The 17,114-nt window shown below is 36.7% G+C and overlaps 1 protein-coding gene across 3 annotated transcripts in view; it reads right to left on the bottom strand.

Moving 5' to 3' along the window:
- The window catches only part of USP46 (ubiquitin specific peptidase 46), a 59,478-nt gene that overhangs the window by 14,421 nt on the left and 27,943 nt on the right, over nucleotides 1–17,114 (bottom strand). For 2 of the 3 annotated variants that reach the window (XM_042053765.1, XM_042053764.1), the window contains exon 9: nucleotides 10,555–17,025. In XM_042053765.1, coding sequence (XP_041909699.1) covers nucleotides 16,924–17,025 — 102 coding nt within the window. In that variant the 3' untranslated portion in view covers nucleotides 10,555–16,923. Of the gene's footprint in view, nucleotides 1–3,463; nucleotides 3,571–10,554; nucleotides 17,026–17,114 lie in introns of those variants that run through there. The other variant, XR_006020619.1, reaches the window with a different exon arrangement.

Genomic DNA, 17,114 nt, shown 5'->3' with positions numbered 1-17,114 from the left:
CCCAGTATGACATCAAACCATTTCTCAATGCTTACGTCTTGGCTTATGTCTTAAGAAACGAGCACTTTGTTCTTCTGCATTCTTTAATATTATTCTTCACTATTATTGGCAGAAATACGTTACTGTCACTCACACTGACACAAATTCAATCATTCTTTCAGTGAACGTCTTACTCTGGTTAAATTGATCAGTGTGCACTTTGTAAAAACATTTCAAGATAAAATGAATCAAGTCAGTCAAATAACCAGGAAGTCCAATGATTCATTACAGCTGATATCTTTAGTTATATTAGTATTGCATCTTTAACTTCTTTTAAAGGCAATTAATTATTTGCAGCCCTGATTTTCTTACTGCTAAACACTTAGACCTTTATGACTGAATTTTCTTGGAGTGGGGAGCTGTATGACTTTTTTGCCATCTAACTTTTTGTCCTGTTTCCAAGGGTGGAAGAATAGTTGCTTGGTCTGATGAAGGCTGCAGCCACTGTGTGGGTCACAAAAGCACTCTGCATGGCACCCACGTGCTTCCCACTGAGGCAATTGTTTCCTTTCCACTTGTGTCAGCATTTTGCCCACACTTTTCAAACCAAAGGCCACATCCTTATGGATCATTTTATTCTGAGTGATGAGCCAGTCAGGTGTTTTTTTCCCCTGGCATATGAAGAGTGAGAAAGATAGCATAGAGTCCCCTAATGATTCGGTGTAATGTTTTAAAAAGTCAGGGCTTATTTCTAGATGGATGTGGTCATAGTTTTCCCTTTATAAGTGCATATGCCAATTGCAACTCGACTGTACTGCCATATGAATCAGAAGTGCCTATGTAGAAAGCCTGCTGATGTGGGAGTTTCAAGCATGCTTCAGTGAAGAGAAGCTGTAACTCTACCCCAAGTGCATTTTGGAAGCCAATTTCATGCTCTGTTACAAATAGGAAAAAAACCTACCTGCGCTAGGTACACAGCACAGATACTCTTGGCTTTATCTAATCATGAAGATGGGTAAGACAGAATGTTATTTCACTTTGTATGAGTTCTTGTGGGGAAACCACAGAGCTACAGCTGCAGGCTTGGTTGCAAAAGTATAGTTTAGATACTTGGAGCTATCTCTTCTTGGCAATTATATAATCCATTTTTATAGCAAACTATATAGGAAGGAGATAGATGACTTTACCATGCTATTACGTATCAAAAATTCTAGGGCTAAGAGTTTCATATAGCAGCTCCCCCGTGCCCCCAAGTCTACACATACGAAATCAGAACAATGTGGTTGAGAAAACACAGTAACAATTAAGGATGAAGGGTGTTTCCATGTGGTCAGAATCAGTAAGCTTTCACAGCTCTCAGTAGACCTGAACCGCCTATTTCAGCAGAGAACTTGGCTCCTTAGATTCCTACACGTCTTTTTGCCACAGATGACTCTGCTCTTGGAGATGCATGCCAGAGTCAGCGAGCTGCTGAGAAGCCCCAGAGCAAAAGACACAAGACTAAAAAAGCTGGACTCAACACATGTTAATACTGGGGAAAAATCACAGGTTTTTAAGTGCCTTCTTCCTTACTCTAAGAACTAGATAGCACTGATGAAACGCCTTGATGGAAATTTTCCGTATCAGTTTTCAAGTAGGAATTTGTGAGTGTATTCAGTGTCAGACATTTCTGAATTTAGAAGTGTATAATGGAATATAAGGGACATAAATTGTCCCACCTTTTTAAATAGGCTTCAAACAGTGCAATCTACATGCAATCTTATAGCTGTCTGATTATTTCATCTCACTATTTGATTTGACATATTTCCTTTATGATGAGTCTGCCAGCTAAAGTACAATGGGACTGGACTGTTTAATTTAATGGCTTCCATTAGATTATAAAGTTCTCACTTGAATGAATGAGGAATTATAAGCAATTTAATTCATGAAGAGCAGCATTGAGCACAGACTGAATTTGAGCTTATGGAGGGGACACGAGGAGCAAGAAATATTTTTATTAACTTTAAACTGCTGTTAAAATCCTCATGATCTCTATGGTTAGAAAAGAAATATAGAATCTGAATACCTTGATTTTTTTAAACTATAAATGCTTATTAATCAATCATTCTCAGATTTAGATAAACAGCTATATTGAAACAGAGTGTTTGAGTAAAGCAACTTGTGGCTAGTACTTTAAATTTAGAGTTATTTTCATTGAAATAAACTGATGTGTAGGACCAAATGAGCATCTCTTCCATTTTCCCATCTCCAGCACTGACCAGGTCCAAATCCTCAGCTTTATTAAAGCAGCCCTAATTCAAAATCTATTGCATTCAAAGGATTTAGATTTCAAAAGAAGCAGAAGCAAACCATATAAGTGGAAGTTATATACTCTTTGCCTATTTTCAAGCCAAAAATTGGAACAGAATATTTTGAATACCCACAAAATAGTTGAAGTATATTACATTATTCTAAGTTAATAAAAAAATAGCCAAAAGTTGAAAGAATTATAGAAGGGATAGTCTCATTTTTGCTTGTAAAATCATTTATACTTAGTACCATGATATTTGTCTTCCCACTGCTGTGCTTCCCAGGAGTCACTTTGGTGATGTTAGTGGTGTTAATTAGTGGAACTCCAGCCCTTCTTAGAACCAAGTGACTTCCTGCTCTTTACTGTAACAAGAGCAGATAGTTTAGTGTTTGGTGAAACAACCAGTCTGGGTAAATATCTCAGGGTACAGTGGGCATGGGAAAAAGGACGAATGGTGTGGGTGTGGATGGGTGCCAAGGGGACCCTGAGAAGGCCGGGGAGATGTAGGAATTATGAGCTCTGGGCTTTGTTGCCTGCATGTCACTGTTGTGTTGTGCTACTCCAGTCAAGGACTTTACCTGGATGAACACCTGTAAAGGGCTTTACAGACTTGCTCCCTCTCCTGTTCTAAAAGGTATAGCAGCCTTTTTGAAGGGAAAAAAATAGAGTTAATTAAGTAAAGAATGACTACATATTATGTCAGCATCTATAAAACATAGGTTTATAACTTAGGTACACAGTAAACCAAAAATTTTGCTTCTTCATGTGTTGCCATAGCAAATCTTTGTAGGAGAGATTTTAGGCAGCTTAAATGCAAGTGATTTATGTGAAAAGAATAATAAAATAATTAAAGAATAAAAAATATTAAATAATAATTTTCAATTTAACTTCTGTTTTCTCTGATATCAGAGACTGGAAATCTACTTCCACAGAGAGAAAATGCATACTGACCAGGCAGCAAAGAATCAAAAGAAATGTAGCATGAGAATATTTTTGGGTATTTTTTTAAGGTATACCACATACCTTTTCTAAATTCTCTTTGCTCCCAACACCAGAAGGAGCCCTCTGCCAAACAAACTCCTGATCAAACAACCTAGAAGTTATTTTCATTCAAGCTCCTTGTTTACAGGTTGCTCTTATACAAGTCCTCAGTTTACAGCCAGGTACTAAAAGAGAGGAAAAAAACCTACTGACCTCCAAACCCTGCTGTTCCATGATGAACCACTCTCCTCAAGCTGGTATCTTCTCCAGAAACACGGCTCTTTTTTGTTTTTTCTGACTCAGTTTTTTTGGAAATTGTCCTAGAAAGCACAGGCAAAACTGTCAGAGAGCTTATAACAGCAGGAAATTCATCACTGGCTGCCAAGGTCCAAGATCTCCACGCTATATTTGCAAGTGCAGCAGCATGCACCTAGTTGAGAGCATTATTACGTACTTTCAATTAACAGACACCTGGTTACTGGCTGTCCTAAACAGCTTTCCAACACAACACAATAAAAACTGCTCACATTGGCTTTAGTGAATGCTCCAAAGCACATTGAGTTGTAGCATGCAAAAGGCAGGATTTCTTTCCCATCTGTTCATGTGTATCAAATATTGCATGAATGTAATGATGATAATTCATGCCAGTTGGGGGTTATTTAGATGAGGCTCTTTGTTTTGAGCTTATCTTTCATCAGACCATGTTCACCAGTGCCTGGGTCCATTTTGTCCATCAGCAGTTGGGGTTTTTTTGAGATACAGGGAAGTTGCTTTGTTAGGCTTTAAATTAAGTTCCTGTTATGGAAGGATGGCAGGTAGGATTTGGGAAAAAGAAAAGCATTTTCACAGAAGGAGGAAAATACAGTTCCAGTGTGAATGATTTCAGTGTCAGAATTCATCTGCTGTTAAGGAAATAAATTTTATTTGAGAAATAAAGTCATCGTTTTCTCCTACTGCAACTTCTTTATTTTAATTAATATCTATGTTACAGTCGAGAGGAAACAGCAATGGGAAGAGAAGTTTCTTTTGCAAAACAATTGGGTGGGAACACATGGTATTAAGAATAATGTGTTTTAAAAAGTAACAGTGGGATGATATTTGGTGTTCTCATTAGCACTGCAGGACACCATGGAGCATAAGGATGCCCATGCCCTGAAGCTCATGCCTGAGGCAGTCATTCATCTCTTCTCCCAACACTCTCTCAAACAGATTTCCAACCTGAGTGCACGATGTCCTTTGTGTGTGAAATTGTGTATTGACCGAGAAGCAAGTAAAAGGGGGTGATGTTTTAACTGTTTTGAAAAAATCCTTGCCACTTGCAAGTTCCTGTGTTACACACTTATATTACTTATCTAATCCGCTGTATCACCCAGCAGGAAAGTGGGCACAAGCTGTCCAGCCTTCACCCCACATAAACGGATTTGAAACACATGGCTCGCAAAACCCAGAACAGTCCTAACAGTGAGGTTAGTTCGGTGTGCTGCTTCTAAAAACAAGGATTACTTATTTTTTTACATCAAACTAATAAAACTTGGAAATGGTTTTAGGTCTGGATTTGGCAGATCTTTGGATTTCCCAAAGTTTGGGAATGCTGAGGTTGTTGGAGAACGTTAAGTAGAAACCAAAGAGTAAAGGCAACACTTGGTAAATGTCCCCAAATGAAAGGACTAAGAAGAACAAAACATTTTCCTTTCACATAGATAATATGGCTGAAATCAAGGGACAGTGACCTTGTGGTGCAAAGTCCTTGACTTCACTTTTTTGTTGTGTGAAGTGTCTCTTAGTTAAGCAGAAAAGCCACCCAGTGACATAGCTTTGCTTACTTGTTCAAAGAAGTTGAGAAGGTTTTGTAGAGTCCCTTCCTGGCTGGGTGTGTGCAGAGTGTGGGGAGCAAGCAAAAGCAAATTATTCTGCTATAGCTGGACAGCAATATAAAATTAATATTCAGCTAAATGAAACTTTTCCTCTAGGAAAGATCTTATAAACTTTTGCCTTTTCTTTGTTCAGGTACCAGTTGAAAGGGTCTGATAAAAATGGACATCGGAAACAGCTGGAACAGCAGCTTTTTAAGCCACCAGTCCGTCACAGCGACAGCTGAGGATGGTTCAATTCTGCATATTGCTTATTGTTTGTTCCAGACTCAAAACGTGGGTTATTTGGAAACCTGATCCATATGAGCTGCAAATGCCCATGTGGGTGAGGAATTGCCCTTTATAAAGGGAACACAACATTTCTTACTCCTCTTCATGGATATTAACCGCTTCCTTCCCAGAATGTTGCCATGACTTAGCTGACTTCTCTGCTTTGCAGGTATGAAAAATAAGATTAAAATGAAGAGTACAAAACCCAAGAATGAAATAATTTAAGGACAGAGTTCTGGAAAAAAATGTTTCCAGAAAAATCCTTACCTTTTTGCTATTTGACTATATAAAGCCATTGAAGGGCTGCTTCTTTTTTGCTTGTTTTTGTTTGTTGGCTTTTTTGGTTGGTTGGTTGTTTTTTTGATATTATCTTATGCTTTTTAGGTCAGTTTTGTTGATATTCACGTATTCACATAATCATGCCAAGGGCCCAAGAAAAGTAGTAACAAGTAATTCTGTAAATAATATGATAACATCTTATTATCTAAAGCATACATGGAAAATTATTATGGATGACAAAATATTTTTAGGGGGAAATTAGCTAAGCAAATACATGAAGAATGAGGCAGTAGACAGTGCTTACCCATTAGCTTAACCCATTAGCTTAATTCCTATCTGTATAAAAAGCAACCATAAACTGAGTAAGCTTGGTTAGAAAGTTTCTTTCCCTTGTAAACTTTAATTTCTTTCTAAGGAAGTGATCTTTAAAGGGTCATTTATTTCATAACCTGTCTGCAATAGAGTTTTCCCCCTTTCCTTTGAAATCGCTAGATATAGTCATGGTGAGTCAGTGAAAGCAACAGCTCCCTTGTTAGATCACTCTGGACCTGATTTTTTTCCACTTACTTTGGTTGAGGTTATGAGGAGGTATGTTGCTTGGAAATAAAATTCAATAGTAATGACCTTCTAGGACAAACTTCAGGCACATTTGTATCACAGCATTAGTTCCTGCTGCCTCTGGACAGTTGTTTATTGTCTTTGTAAAGATATTCTGTCAAATAGCAGTTAACTACTCTTGATGCCTGCAAATCTCCCTCCCTGAAAGGAGTGCTGCAATTATTAACTGATGACTGCCTGAAAAGTAAAAAACAATAATATAATAACCTAATTATTGTACATGTAAGAGTAATTCAGGTTGCAGCCTCTACTGCTCTGATCTAAGCTCCATAGTTGTCTGATATATACAAATATTGGCTTACTCATTTTCTAGGTGAGAAATAGAGGAAGAGAGAGATTGCATTATTTGTCCCGTGCAATACAATGAGTTCTTGACAGGGATGAGAATAGAAAGCACAGACTTGCCTATCCAGTCTTCAGCCCTTCCTGCTTTCCTGAACATCCTTTCCCAAAGGATGAGTCCTATGAATGTGTCCAATAATATTGGCTAATAAATGGCTGCAAAATTCACTGAAGTTGGTGGACTGATATTGCAATCCCTTGGAGAAAGAGAAGCTAAATACTCTTCCATTCAAGAGCTGGAATAGTAGATGATACTGTCCAAAATCACAGGAGTAATAGGAAAAATAAAGAAGCCCATACGTAATGGCTAATAGGAAAAAACCCCAACATCCCAACACATAAAGGGTATGGAATGTCACTAGAGGACTGCCACTGGAGGAGGACCTGCATCTAGGTTTTTTTTTCATTAAGAAATGGTATAATTAATTCAAATTTAGCAGAGTTTCATGGAAAAAAAAGTTTCACATGGGAAATATGACTCATTTTCATATTACTGGGATTTTGATAAATAAAGTTCAATTATATAGAGCATGGTGAAGGAAGTGGTTTGTTTTATCTGGGGTGGGGCCTGGCTGCACAAGAGTGAGAACGAGAGATTGACTATATTAAGGAAACACGTTGTCCAGGTACATTTCTTTTACAAGTGTCATGACAACTAAACAGAGGCACTAAACAGTGAGCATTTCTTCACAGCCGTTACCACACCAAACACTGGCTGGGCACAGTCTGTGCTCTGCAGTACCACTTATTTTAGGATAGACTGATTGCCTTTCCTCATCCTCTGTAACTGCATTTGGGAACAATAAATAAGTATGAGTGTGTAACATTACCATAAAATAAAGCTTTTAGATATCAAGCACTGTGTTCTTTAAGTCATGGTAAAAACACAATTTAATGTAAGTATTGAATAATACTCTGAAGCATGTTAATACAAAAGTTTGGTTGATTCAATGTTGGTTGAAACATCATGACAGGATAGTGATGCAGTATGCCCAGAAATAACCCATAAATGTCAACAGTAGAATTAGCAACCTGTGCTTGAGCATTTAAAAATATCACAGTTGTAAAGGTTAGGGGGAAGAATTCTGCTTATATATTGGGCTTTATGTTGTCCTCAAAGTCATATTCTGATGCTGTCTTAGTCAACACTGGCCTCTGCCTGAAATACTCATCTTGCAGAATTAAAAGTCTGTGACCTCACCTCAGAATACTTTTGTTCATCTGAAAATGTGCATCCAGAATGAAGAAAGAAAAATAAACCATAAATCAATTACATCATCCTTGCTTTACCTAATATTTTCTGCTAGTGTGTAATAATTAACAATTACTAAGGGACAAAAGAAAACTAATCCATTCCTTGGAAAGTGAAGTGCTGTAATGACAAACTTTCTGAGCAACCTCGGCTGTCCCAGCGCATTCCAGGCAAGATGAACGGTTCCAGAGACATCAAGGGATCAGGTTATACTGGAACAATGTGCTACAAGATCTGCACTTTGAACTGCATCCAGGAGGGAATGGGTCATCAAGGTAGCTGCTGAGGAGCTGGTGAAAATGTTCCTACCAGTTCAACTGTTCTAGCTGGGAGGTGGCCAGATTCAGCTCAAGTTGAAGTTATCTAAAATATATAAGGATTTTGGTACGCATTACCCAATTTCTACCATTTTCACCAAATTAAGAGTCGGAAAGTTATTTATCAGGTAAACTACCCTGAGAATGAAAAATACTTCATAAATGACAGGGAGAATTACATGACTAATGAATAAATAAAATTTAAGATTTTATTTGTGCTCCTGAAGCTTGTTTTCAAAGAGCAGAGATAATAACACCTGTAGTTCTTCTCCAGTGTTCTGTGTTCCACACATTACCATGTCTTACATCTGCACAGAAAAACACAGCTCTGCACACCAGAATTTTTATGAGGATGCTGTAAGAAACTTTATTCCAGATGCTGTTATTACCAATCCCACTGTAAAGCTGCAAACCCACCTGGAGCTTCTTTACTCTTAGCTATAGTGAAGTGATTGATGGTAAAATTTGCTCTCTAAGCATTTGTGATGGCTAGTTTGCAATATTGGGTGACATCTGTATCTTGTTTCAACATTTTTGCTTCTGTTCTGTACCTGACTTGAATATTTTTTCTCATATGTGTGTCAAATGAAATCCAAAGGATGTTTCAGTCTGTCTTATTCCAAATTTCATTCAGCACTCACCCCTCTATTTTACCCTCGCAGGGATTTGGGAAAGTGTTTAACAGCCTCCACCTCTTGACTTTTATTTGACCCTGGTAGGTCTCTCCATGCAGCCCGGGACAACCTGCAAACTCCAGGGTGTTGACTTCTCTGCTGTTTCTGTAGTCATGTTAATTTCACTATTAGCACCAGCTGAAATGGTTGTGACTGGTTCAACTCTGCATTGTGCAGTGAGGGTGAGTGAAATCTAACAAGGCAATGGATTGATCCATTTGAAAAAATTAATAAGAGGAAGATTTTTTCAGAGCAGATAATTAAAATGTTCTGTTGCCACATATATATATATATATATATATATGTATATGTATTAAAAATGATTGTTCCATTTTTCTTCTTTAAGAATTTTTACTGGATTTTTAAGTTGCACACAAGCATTCAAAGAAATTAAAATCTCCAGAAATGTGATTTTCCATGTCATGTATTTAGTCATGTCTAATAAATAGTGTTTGAAGTCATGAGAACATTTAAATGAGTAACTTTATAATTTTCTCCTACCATATCTGACTTTTCAATTGAGATTAAATTATATTTTTAGCATTTCTACGGTTATCTGGTGCACAGAACATAACCCAGTCTAATGTAAAACAACAAATCTAATTCATAAAAAAGAATAAAGAACAGAGACATAGGTAAACATCATTCAGCTTCTGGGAAAGTGCATTTCTGAAGTGAGAGAAATTCTAGCAGAGCCCACGTAGAGATTGTGAATCCTGCGGCTGGAAACTTCTCCTTGGTTTCTTTACGCCATAAATTCTATTTCTTCAAGATATTTTAAAATAATGGATTGGTGATTATTTATTTCAGTCATCTCCCATGTTTTAAATTTCTGTCTCCATCCTGCAGTTAAATGCTTATGTCCTAAGAACCCAGGAATAAGTTTGAAGGTACTTCAAATATTTTTGAGAGGAAATATGTACTGTAAGACATGAAGTGTTTTTCAACCTAATCCTTTGATAGTCTGATGTGCCATAAATCATAGAGTGTGTTAGCTATAAATATAATATGCAGTTTGACAGCTTTGTTTGATTTTGGTTCCCCAAATGATTCTGAAGGAATAAAAAGAATACATTTAGACAGGAGCAAGAAACTCCAGCCTTTTATTTGCCACACTTTTGAGAATGTAAATTGTGTTTGTTAATGAACAACATTAGGAAAATCAGCAATGAGGAACCTTTCAACTCTCTGACAAAATTTTAGACCTCATTAGCAAAATCCTTTCCCACTCCTTTAGTCACAGGTAAAATTCCAGGATAAAAGGGCTCATTGTTCCCTGATGTAAAAGGTAGTTCAGTTCTGACTGATTTTTATTGTCTTCAGTTTTAGCTGAAACATTGAAGCTCAGAAACATTGACAAGGTCAGTGGTGTGCTTTAACTGGGTACAGCTCAGCCATGCAATTGTATGTATATTCCACCAAGACAACTCACAAACTACTTGCAAAACTTGTTCTCCTAAGACTCTTCAGAGGCAGTCATCCCACATGGTGAAATATTCTCTGAAGTCACTTAAAAAGTGATGATCACATTAAATGAAATAAAAAGCAAGCATCAGCAGTCTTGTCATCTGTAAGAACACAGGTTTCTGACATTCAGAAGCATGTTGTGTAACAACCAGCATCAATGCTCAGCCTTAGTATGGCTCCAGCTGAAGTCAAAGCAAACTGAATGGAAGCGAGATCAGCTAGGGAGTTTATTTTATGTAAAATATAAACATGTTAACAGGAGAAAATACTGTCTTCTTATGTTACAACCTTAATAACCAACATGATTTTTATCTTACAGTTCTGCAGGTGGTGCAGGGTTCAATTACATGTACATGATGATTAAAAAGAGCAGATATTCATCTGTACACATACACTGAGTATTGTGCGCTGTACTAGAAATCCAGAATTTTTATATGTCCCCAATTGTGTACCTCATAATTTTACTACCTCTTATTCCATTTAAAAAACTAGCACAAAATTTAAAGTAGTTTTATTATGATTGCATCATTTTGACAAGGTAGAGAGGGACTATATATTTACAAACAGATACACATATTCAGAGCCTCTGAAAAAAACCAATCCTTTCCATATTTCATCCTCTTCTCTTTCTTCTTCCTCCTACCCTACAGTCATACAGGATGTGGTGGCTTTACTCCTAAAGCATCGTGATAAGTTATGGAGTTTGCGTTAGGCGTTTTCCAATGAAAGCCACTGAGACTAGAAAATTGTCTCCAGGAAAAGCAGTGGAACCTATAACATGGTTGCCCTGATGTTGCTCCTGCTGTTAGAATGAGAGTTGAGAGAGGACTAGGAACAATTTAGCATGTGGACAGAGTCTGGCATGGGACATTTCAAACATGAACACCATTGCAAATACAAAGCTGAGGTTTAAGCTCAGCCTCTTCAAGGAATGTATACCTATTAATAAGATTTTGGGGAGCAGGGACAGAGGGGTTGCAAATACTCATTAATTATCTACTGCAGCAAGCAACACGTTTTGGTGAACTGCAAGATGTCTTCACAAAGGGTTTACTCTTGCCACTTTGGAACCCTACAAGAAGGGTCAGGATTATCTAGAGGATGGAGGTTAGGAAGCTGCATGTCAGTCCAGCTTCTCCCACAGACCCACTGTGCTATTGCAGAAAAGTTACTTACTCTTTCATATTCTTACATACAGTGAAGTTGCCACCTGCAACAGCCTTCACCAGAAGCATTAGGCTGTTTGTTAAATTGACTGCTGTGAATGGTATACAGAAGTTAATTTATTTTACATAGTACAACAGTCCCAGTCTTGATAACCAAGTGAAACAGAATTTATTAAAGAATTATAGCAACTTTGAGACCATGAATAAAGGGAATTATTTGCAGTTTCATAATAAATCAGTCAGGCAAAGCCAGCAAGCAAACCTCCTAGAGGGTAAAGAATCATTAGTACGTAAAATGGTGTGGGTTTAGCAAGATGGTCCCATCAGGTGGGCTCATACCTCCCAATAGGTGTTATTTGACCCTGTATGCAAAAGAAGTGTGTTACCTGAATAAATCTTGTAGACAGGCTCAAGCAATCTCTTTGAAGTAATGCCTATTAACTGGAAAGAAATTAAATGGGTGTCTATCGAGGCGAGGCTTGCCAAGGGCTATTTACATAGTAAGGACCATGTTGAATTGAGAAGAAACACCTCAGTATCAGAACAGATGCAACAGGAAAAAGTCCTGGTCTTTTCATTGATCAAAGAAAATACAATACCTAAAGCACTAGGAATAACCCTTGCATTAACAACACAGAAACCCAGTGACTTTCTGATATGGACACCACAGACGCTGTCCTCTAAAAACCATAATTTTACACCAGCACTTATCTTCCTTCATTATCTCTTTGCTTTATATTGGCCCAAGTGCAGAGAAAAAAGATGCAAAGATTTGCTCTCCTTGCCAGCATGCACACAGTGGCCAAGAATAAATGTGGTTCTTCAGATTATTCACACTTGAGACTGAGCAGAGCACTGATAAAATGGCAAAGAGAGCAATACCTGTAGTATTGGCTGATTGACAGTTGACTCTGTGTTTGGTAAAAGAGAATTCTCCTGTAAGAACTGGAACTTTTCTAAATTTTAGTTATTGATAACTGTGTCAGAGATTGAAGTATTACAGTCATCCTCAGATGGGTTAGCAGGCAGAGAGTAAAAAAGAGACTGTGAAATGTGCACTGAGAGCGCAGTTCATCAGGTACCGATGTGTGTAGCAGACACAAAGTAAATGCTGCTTCCTTTTTAGATATGAACAAATATGTATGAAAATGCTTGGGCTTTCCAAATTTACAAGCCAACTAGGACTACAAGACTAAAAATGGAAATTGAGTTGTAACTAGAGATTTTGGATCACAAGCAAACAGCTGCAAAAGCAGTCAGACAAAGGTAAAATGTTAAGCTGATCGGAATTTCACAAGATTGACGTTGCTTAAAGTGCTTGGGTTGATTACATTAAAAAAAAAAGTATATAAAAATTAAAGCAAAACAATATTACCACATAAGTTATTATACAAGTACAGTAACAGACCAACAAAAGAAAAATAAATTAAAACAAACCCTTCTAAAAGACACTAGCAAGGAACAGGTACACAGACAAAACTTGTTAAAATTTCTAGTATTCATTCAGCTGTAAGACACTGCTCACAACTATCAGCCACATGCAGCAAAAAAGAGATAAAACCAGAAATGTCTGCTGCTGAGAGGCATCAAATCCCTGGCAGCTGCAAGCTGTCAGCTCAGGTACCAACTACATGATGCTGGAACAGATGAGTGACAGAAATGTAATGTCTGAAGACAAAAGACAGGTTGTGGTATCACTTTAGGACCCATCATGTAACGTGAATTTCAGTTTAATTTTGTTAGGTCTTTAATATCTTTATTAAACCTGATATGAAGGAAATTCCTACTGCTTAATTTTCTTTACTCCGACGGCTAAAGAAACAAGATTTTCATACATTATCAGGTACTCTGAGGTAACTAAATTGTTAAAGTAGAATTGACAGGAGTAATTTTGGGACTTGATTTCAAAAAGGTGTTCTGTTTCATTGGTATGGCTTTTCCATTACTCTGCTATTCTGCCTCCCTCTGCTGTGTCCCCTAATTACAAATTCCATAAAATCCCAACAGCCTATTCTGGGAAACATAAAATTTGAGTTCTGAGCTCATCCTCTAAGATATCTGATTCATCAGCACTGCAGTGCTGTGAAAACACAGCACAAGACAAAAATGTTCATTTTTCTAAGTAGAGAACTTAGTAATAGGATTTATAAATGGACAATGCATCTCAGCAACAGTGTGGGAAACAATTGGAAAACTTCAATTGTTGTTAGACCTAATATACATAGAACCCGACACCATAAAATACAGTCATTTTAGGGAAGTACAGAATATTATTAGACACCTGTGCTAGTATTTTGTTTTCTAGATGGTAGCTGAAAAACTTTTATTATCTTAGGTATTTTTCCATTCTTTCATAGGGGACTATGCATATCCATGCAAATCTATGCATAAGTGTAAGAGAAAAGGGATTATGCTTTATTTAATCAACTAAAATACTTTATACCATATGATTGCTCCTGTGGGGATCCCAATCCTGCAAAACTTGTGTGAATGTGCTTAATTTGACAAAGAAGAGTTCCTCTGCCTAGACTGGCACTATTCATACAGCTGTGACTGACAGCTTTTGGACTGAAGTCAAGACATTCAGCACACTGGAGGCTAGATCCAATTTATAGAATTGTGACCACAATTTTTTTAATCAAAAAAAAATGCTCCCTAGTTTAGCTAGTGTTAGTATAAAGTATGTATTCCATAATTTTTCAGAGCTGATGTCAGACTACTGATGTTGGACTTGTATGATACTAATGCTGTGATCTTTTCATGGGCCAGCATGAATTAAAAATGCTTTTTCATACTTTATGAAACAGCTTATTCTAGTAATTTTACTCTCAATAACTTACTGCAATGATCTGTATGTTTTACAATCTAAGGCTGTCTTGCAGTGGAGAAAACCAGAGATTATTATCCTGTTCGTTAGCATTTAAATATTAATTCATACTATTAACATTTTAAAAACCAATTTTCATGTAAGTCAATTGAAATAGGGAAAATGTTTCCTAAAACTGAACTGATTTAAAAATTATTTTTATGAGAAATTACTTTTCATATAAACATGAGTCGTGAAGATTCAAATGATACCTTAAGAATATCTGTTTTGTTGAATCTTTTAAAAACCACAGAATACCATAAGAACGTTCAGCAGTAAACAGCGAAATACAGACTTTTGGACCAGCGCTGGTTAATGCTGATCTACAAAGTGATTTCATTCACAGTGAGGAAACCTTACCCATTTAAAAAGGCCAGTAATTATTGTATTTTTATACAGAAATTCTGAATGCTTATAAATAAATCAATTAAAGAAGGATTTGCAGGTTTAGCTTTTCAGTGGAAAAGATCCTGGGTCTCAGTGGGAGTTGAAGTCTCCAGTAAGATGTCTATCTTCTGTATTAGAGACAAAACATTTCATTCTAACATCTATAAAAGAACAAGAGCTGCATCCTAATTATGCTTCTCTTGAGCCTGCATACCAGCTTTCATTCATGTGAGTGATCTCTGTAGACCACTGCTATCATTCACTTCAGTAAGTCCTCCAAGGTTACATTCTATGTCTGTTTTCTTGCATCAGTATAATAACATGATAAATCACAAATAATCTTAGCTGAAAAGCCCACTTCTGTTTCTCATTCAGTGTAAAGTGCTACATTGCCTTAGTTTACAAAATGGCCATTGGTAAATCCAACTGAACTTCAGACGATGTTACAGTAGAAGCTACTTCATTTTCACCATTATTTCACAAAAGATATTTCACATTCACAGTAGAGTACAATGAAAACATTATTCTCTTTCCTACAGAAGACTAAAATATGAGATGTAGCTGCACTTCAAAAGCCATTTCTTGAAATGGAGTGTTGGCCATAAAGTGTCAGGCAGGCTTCTTAAAGAAAAGGACCAAAACCAACATTGTCTAATAAATACATAATGAGTGAATAAAATATAACAGGTAGAAATAAATTTTGTGAGATGAGAAAATTTCCTTACTAGAACCAACTGTCAGCCCCCATGAAGACAAGAAGAGTGTTTTTGCTGCTGATGTCATTGGAATAGGACTTTGGCTACTGAAGTTCAAGAACTGTATAATGGAATGAAAGTGTCACACTGAACAAGGTAGTTACCCAGCATTACCACTGACTATCAAGCCACTATCAATCCCTTCTCATACCCTATTGATACCTTCTTCTACATTTATTCTTCGCCAAATTCAGGTATTCCGGTGAATTTGGAAATTTTATTAGCCAGTGCATGACAAGTGCCAGCCAAATTCACCCAGGAAAATCACAAACTAAGACTTCTGTACTAGTTTTGAAATCAAGCACTCCAGATCCCTTTCTGTTTCTGTGGTGACAAAACTCTGTCAAATATGACCAAAATGTTAAGGATGATATATACATGATAGCATGTAAATTAGTGGTTGCTATGTATTATATTTCTAAGAAATGGACTCTGTCTTGAGAAAAGAAAATGGGAACTACAGATACTTAGAAAATTGCAGGACCAAGCTGTGTTTTTTATGTACAAACAACAGTTATTTAAATGACTGGATAATTTCGGTCCTGATGGATATGTTGCATGTGAGCAGTGTTGCAATCTTTGCAAACTCAATCAAAGTAAACAATCTATGATACCATTTTAACAAAAAGGTAAGATCAATCTTTATAAACGTAATTTATCTCTGTATCATATGTGTCATCTTACTCTCTTTATTCCAGTGCTCTGTAAATTCTGAACTCTCACCTCATCTGTATTACCTCATGATGAAGTGACTGAACATACAGAACTACTTAGTTCCAGTGTAATTTAAATCCCTCTATGTGAATTTTAGGTCTGTGGTTATACACTGAAAGTTTTTAACAACCAAAATTGAAATTATTTTGGAAGAATATCTTTTCTGCAGCAGAGTAACAAGTAAAAAGATCCCCTATACAACCACAACTCGAATCATCACTGAATTGATTTTTTTCCTTACACTTAAAAGGGGTAAGTATATGTCAGGATGTATTTAAAGGAATGCTTTGTAAATCAACACACTCCAAAACCATTTAGAAAGTTTTAAATAATTTTGCCCTAAATGTAATGAACACTTTCATATAAAATACTACTCTAGCTGGATTGGGTTTAACAGTTGACATCCAAACCTTATGGTCTGTAAATGTTAGTCCATATAAATTCCACTAAAATCTGACTTCAATTAGCTCTTCAATCAGACTTAAAAACTACAAACAAACCCCCCTCTCTAAAACAAAGTTCTGAATGTCAAAAATGGACGGTTATAGTCAACATCACATAGACCATTGAATAGGAGACAGAGTGTATCGTTGTTCAACCTTCCGAGCTGTGGTCTGTGTAAAAGTCAGTTCAGGGGAGCCATCACCTTCTTTTACGTGCAGCATCATTGTGCGCAATTATCACAGTTTGCCAAGTCACTCTCTTGACTGATAGAATAAAATATAGCCAGACTCTGAATTTTTTGATATATCAGAGGTCAGACCATAGAATTCTTCAATAGCTTGAGCATCTATTTTCTGCAAAATAAATATTTTTTTTAATATGCTGTTAGATAAAACAAATACCAAACACAGATTAAATGACTGTATGAACAGAAATGACAAAT

The sequence above is a fragment of the Corvus kubaryi genome, unplaced genomic scaffold (assembly GCF_017639235.1).
Source record: "Corvus kubaryi isolate FWS band 111438036 unplaced genomic scaffold, C.kubaryi_AGA036_p1.0 split1-131, whole genome shotgun sequence".
Taxonomy (NCBI): Eukaryota; Metazoa; Chordata; class Aves; order Passeriformes; family Corvidae; genus Corvus; species Corvus kubaryi.
The sequence above is the reverse complement of the archived record's forward strand: the minus strand, read 5'-3'. Positions and strand labels throughout refer to the sequence as shown.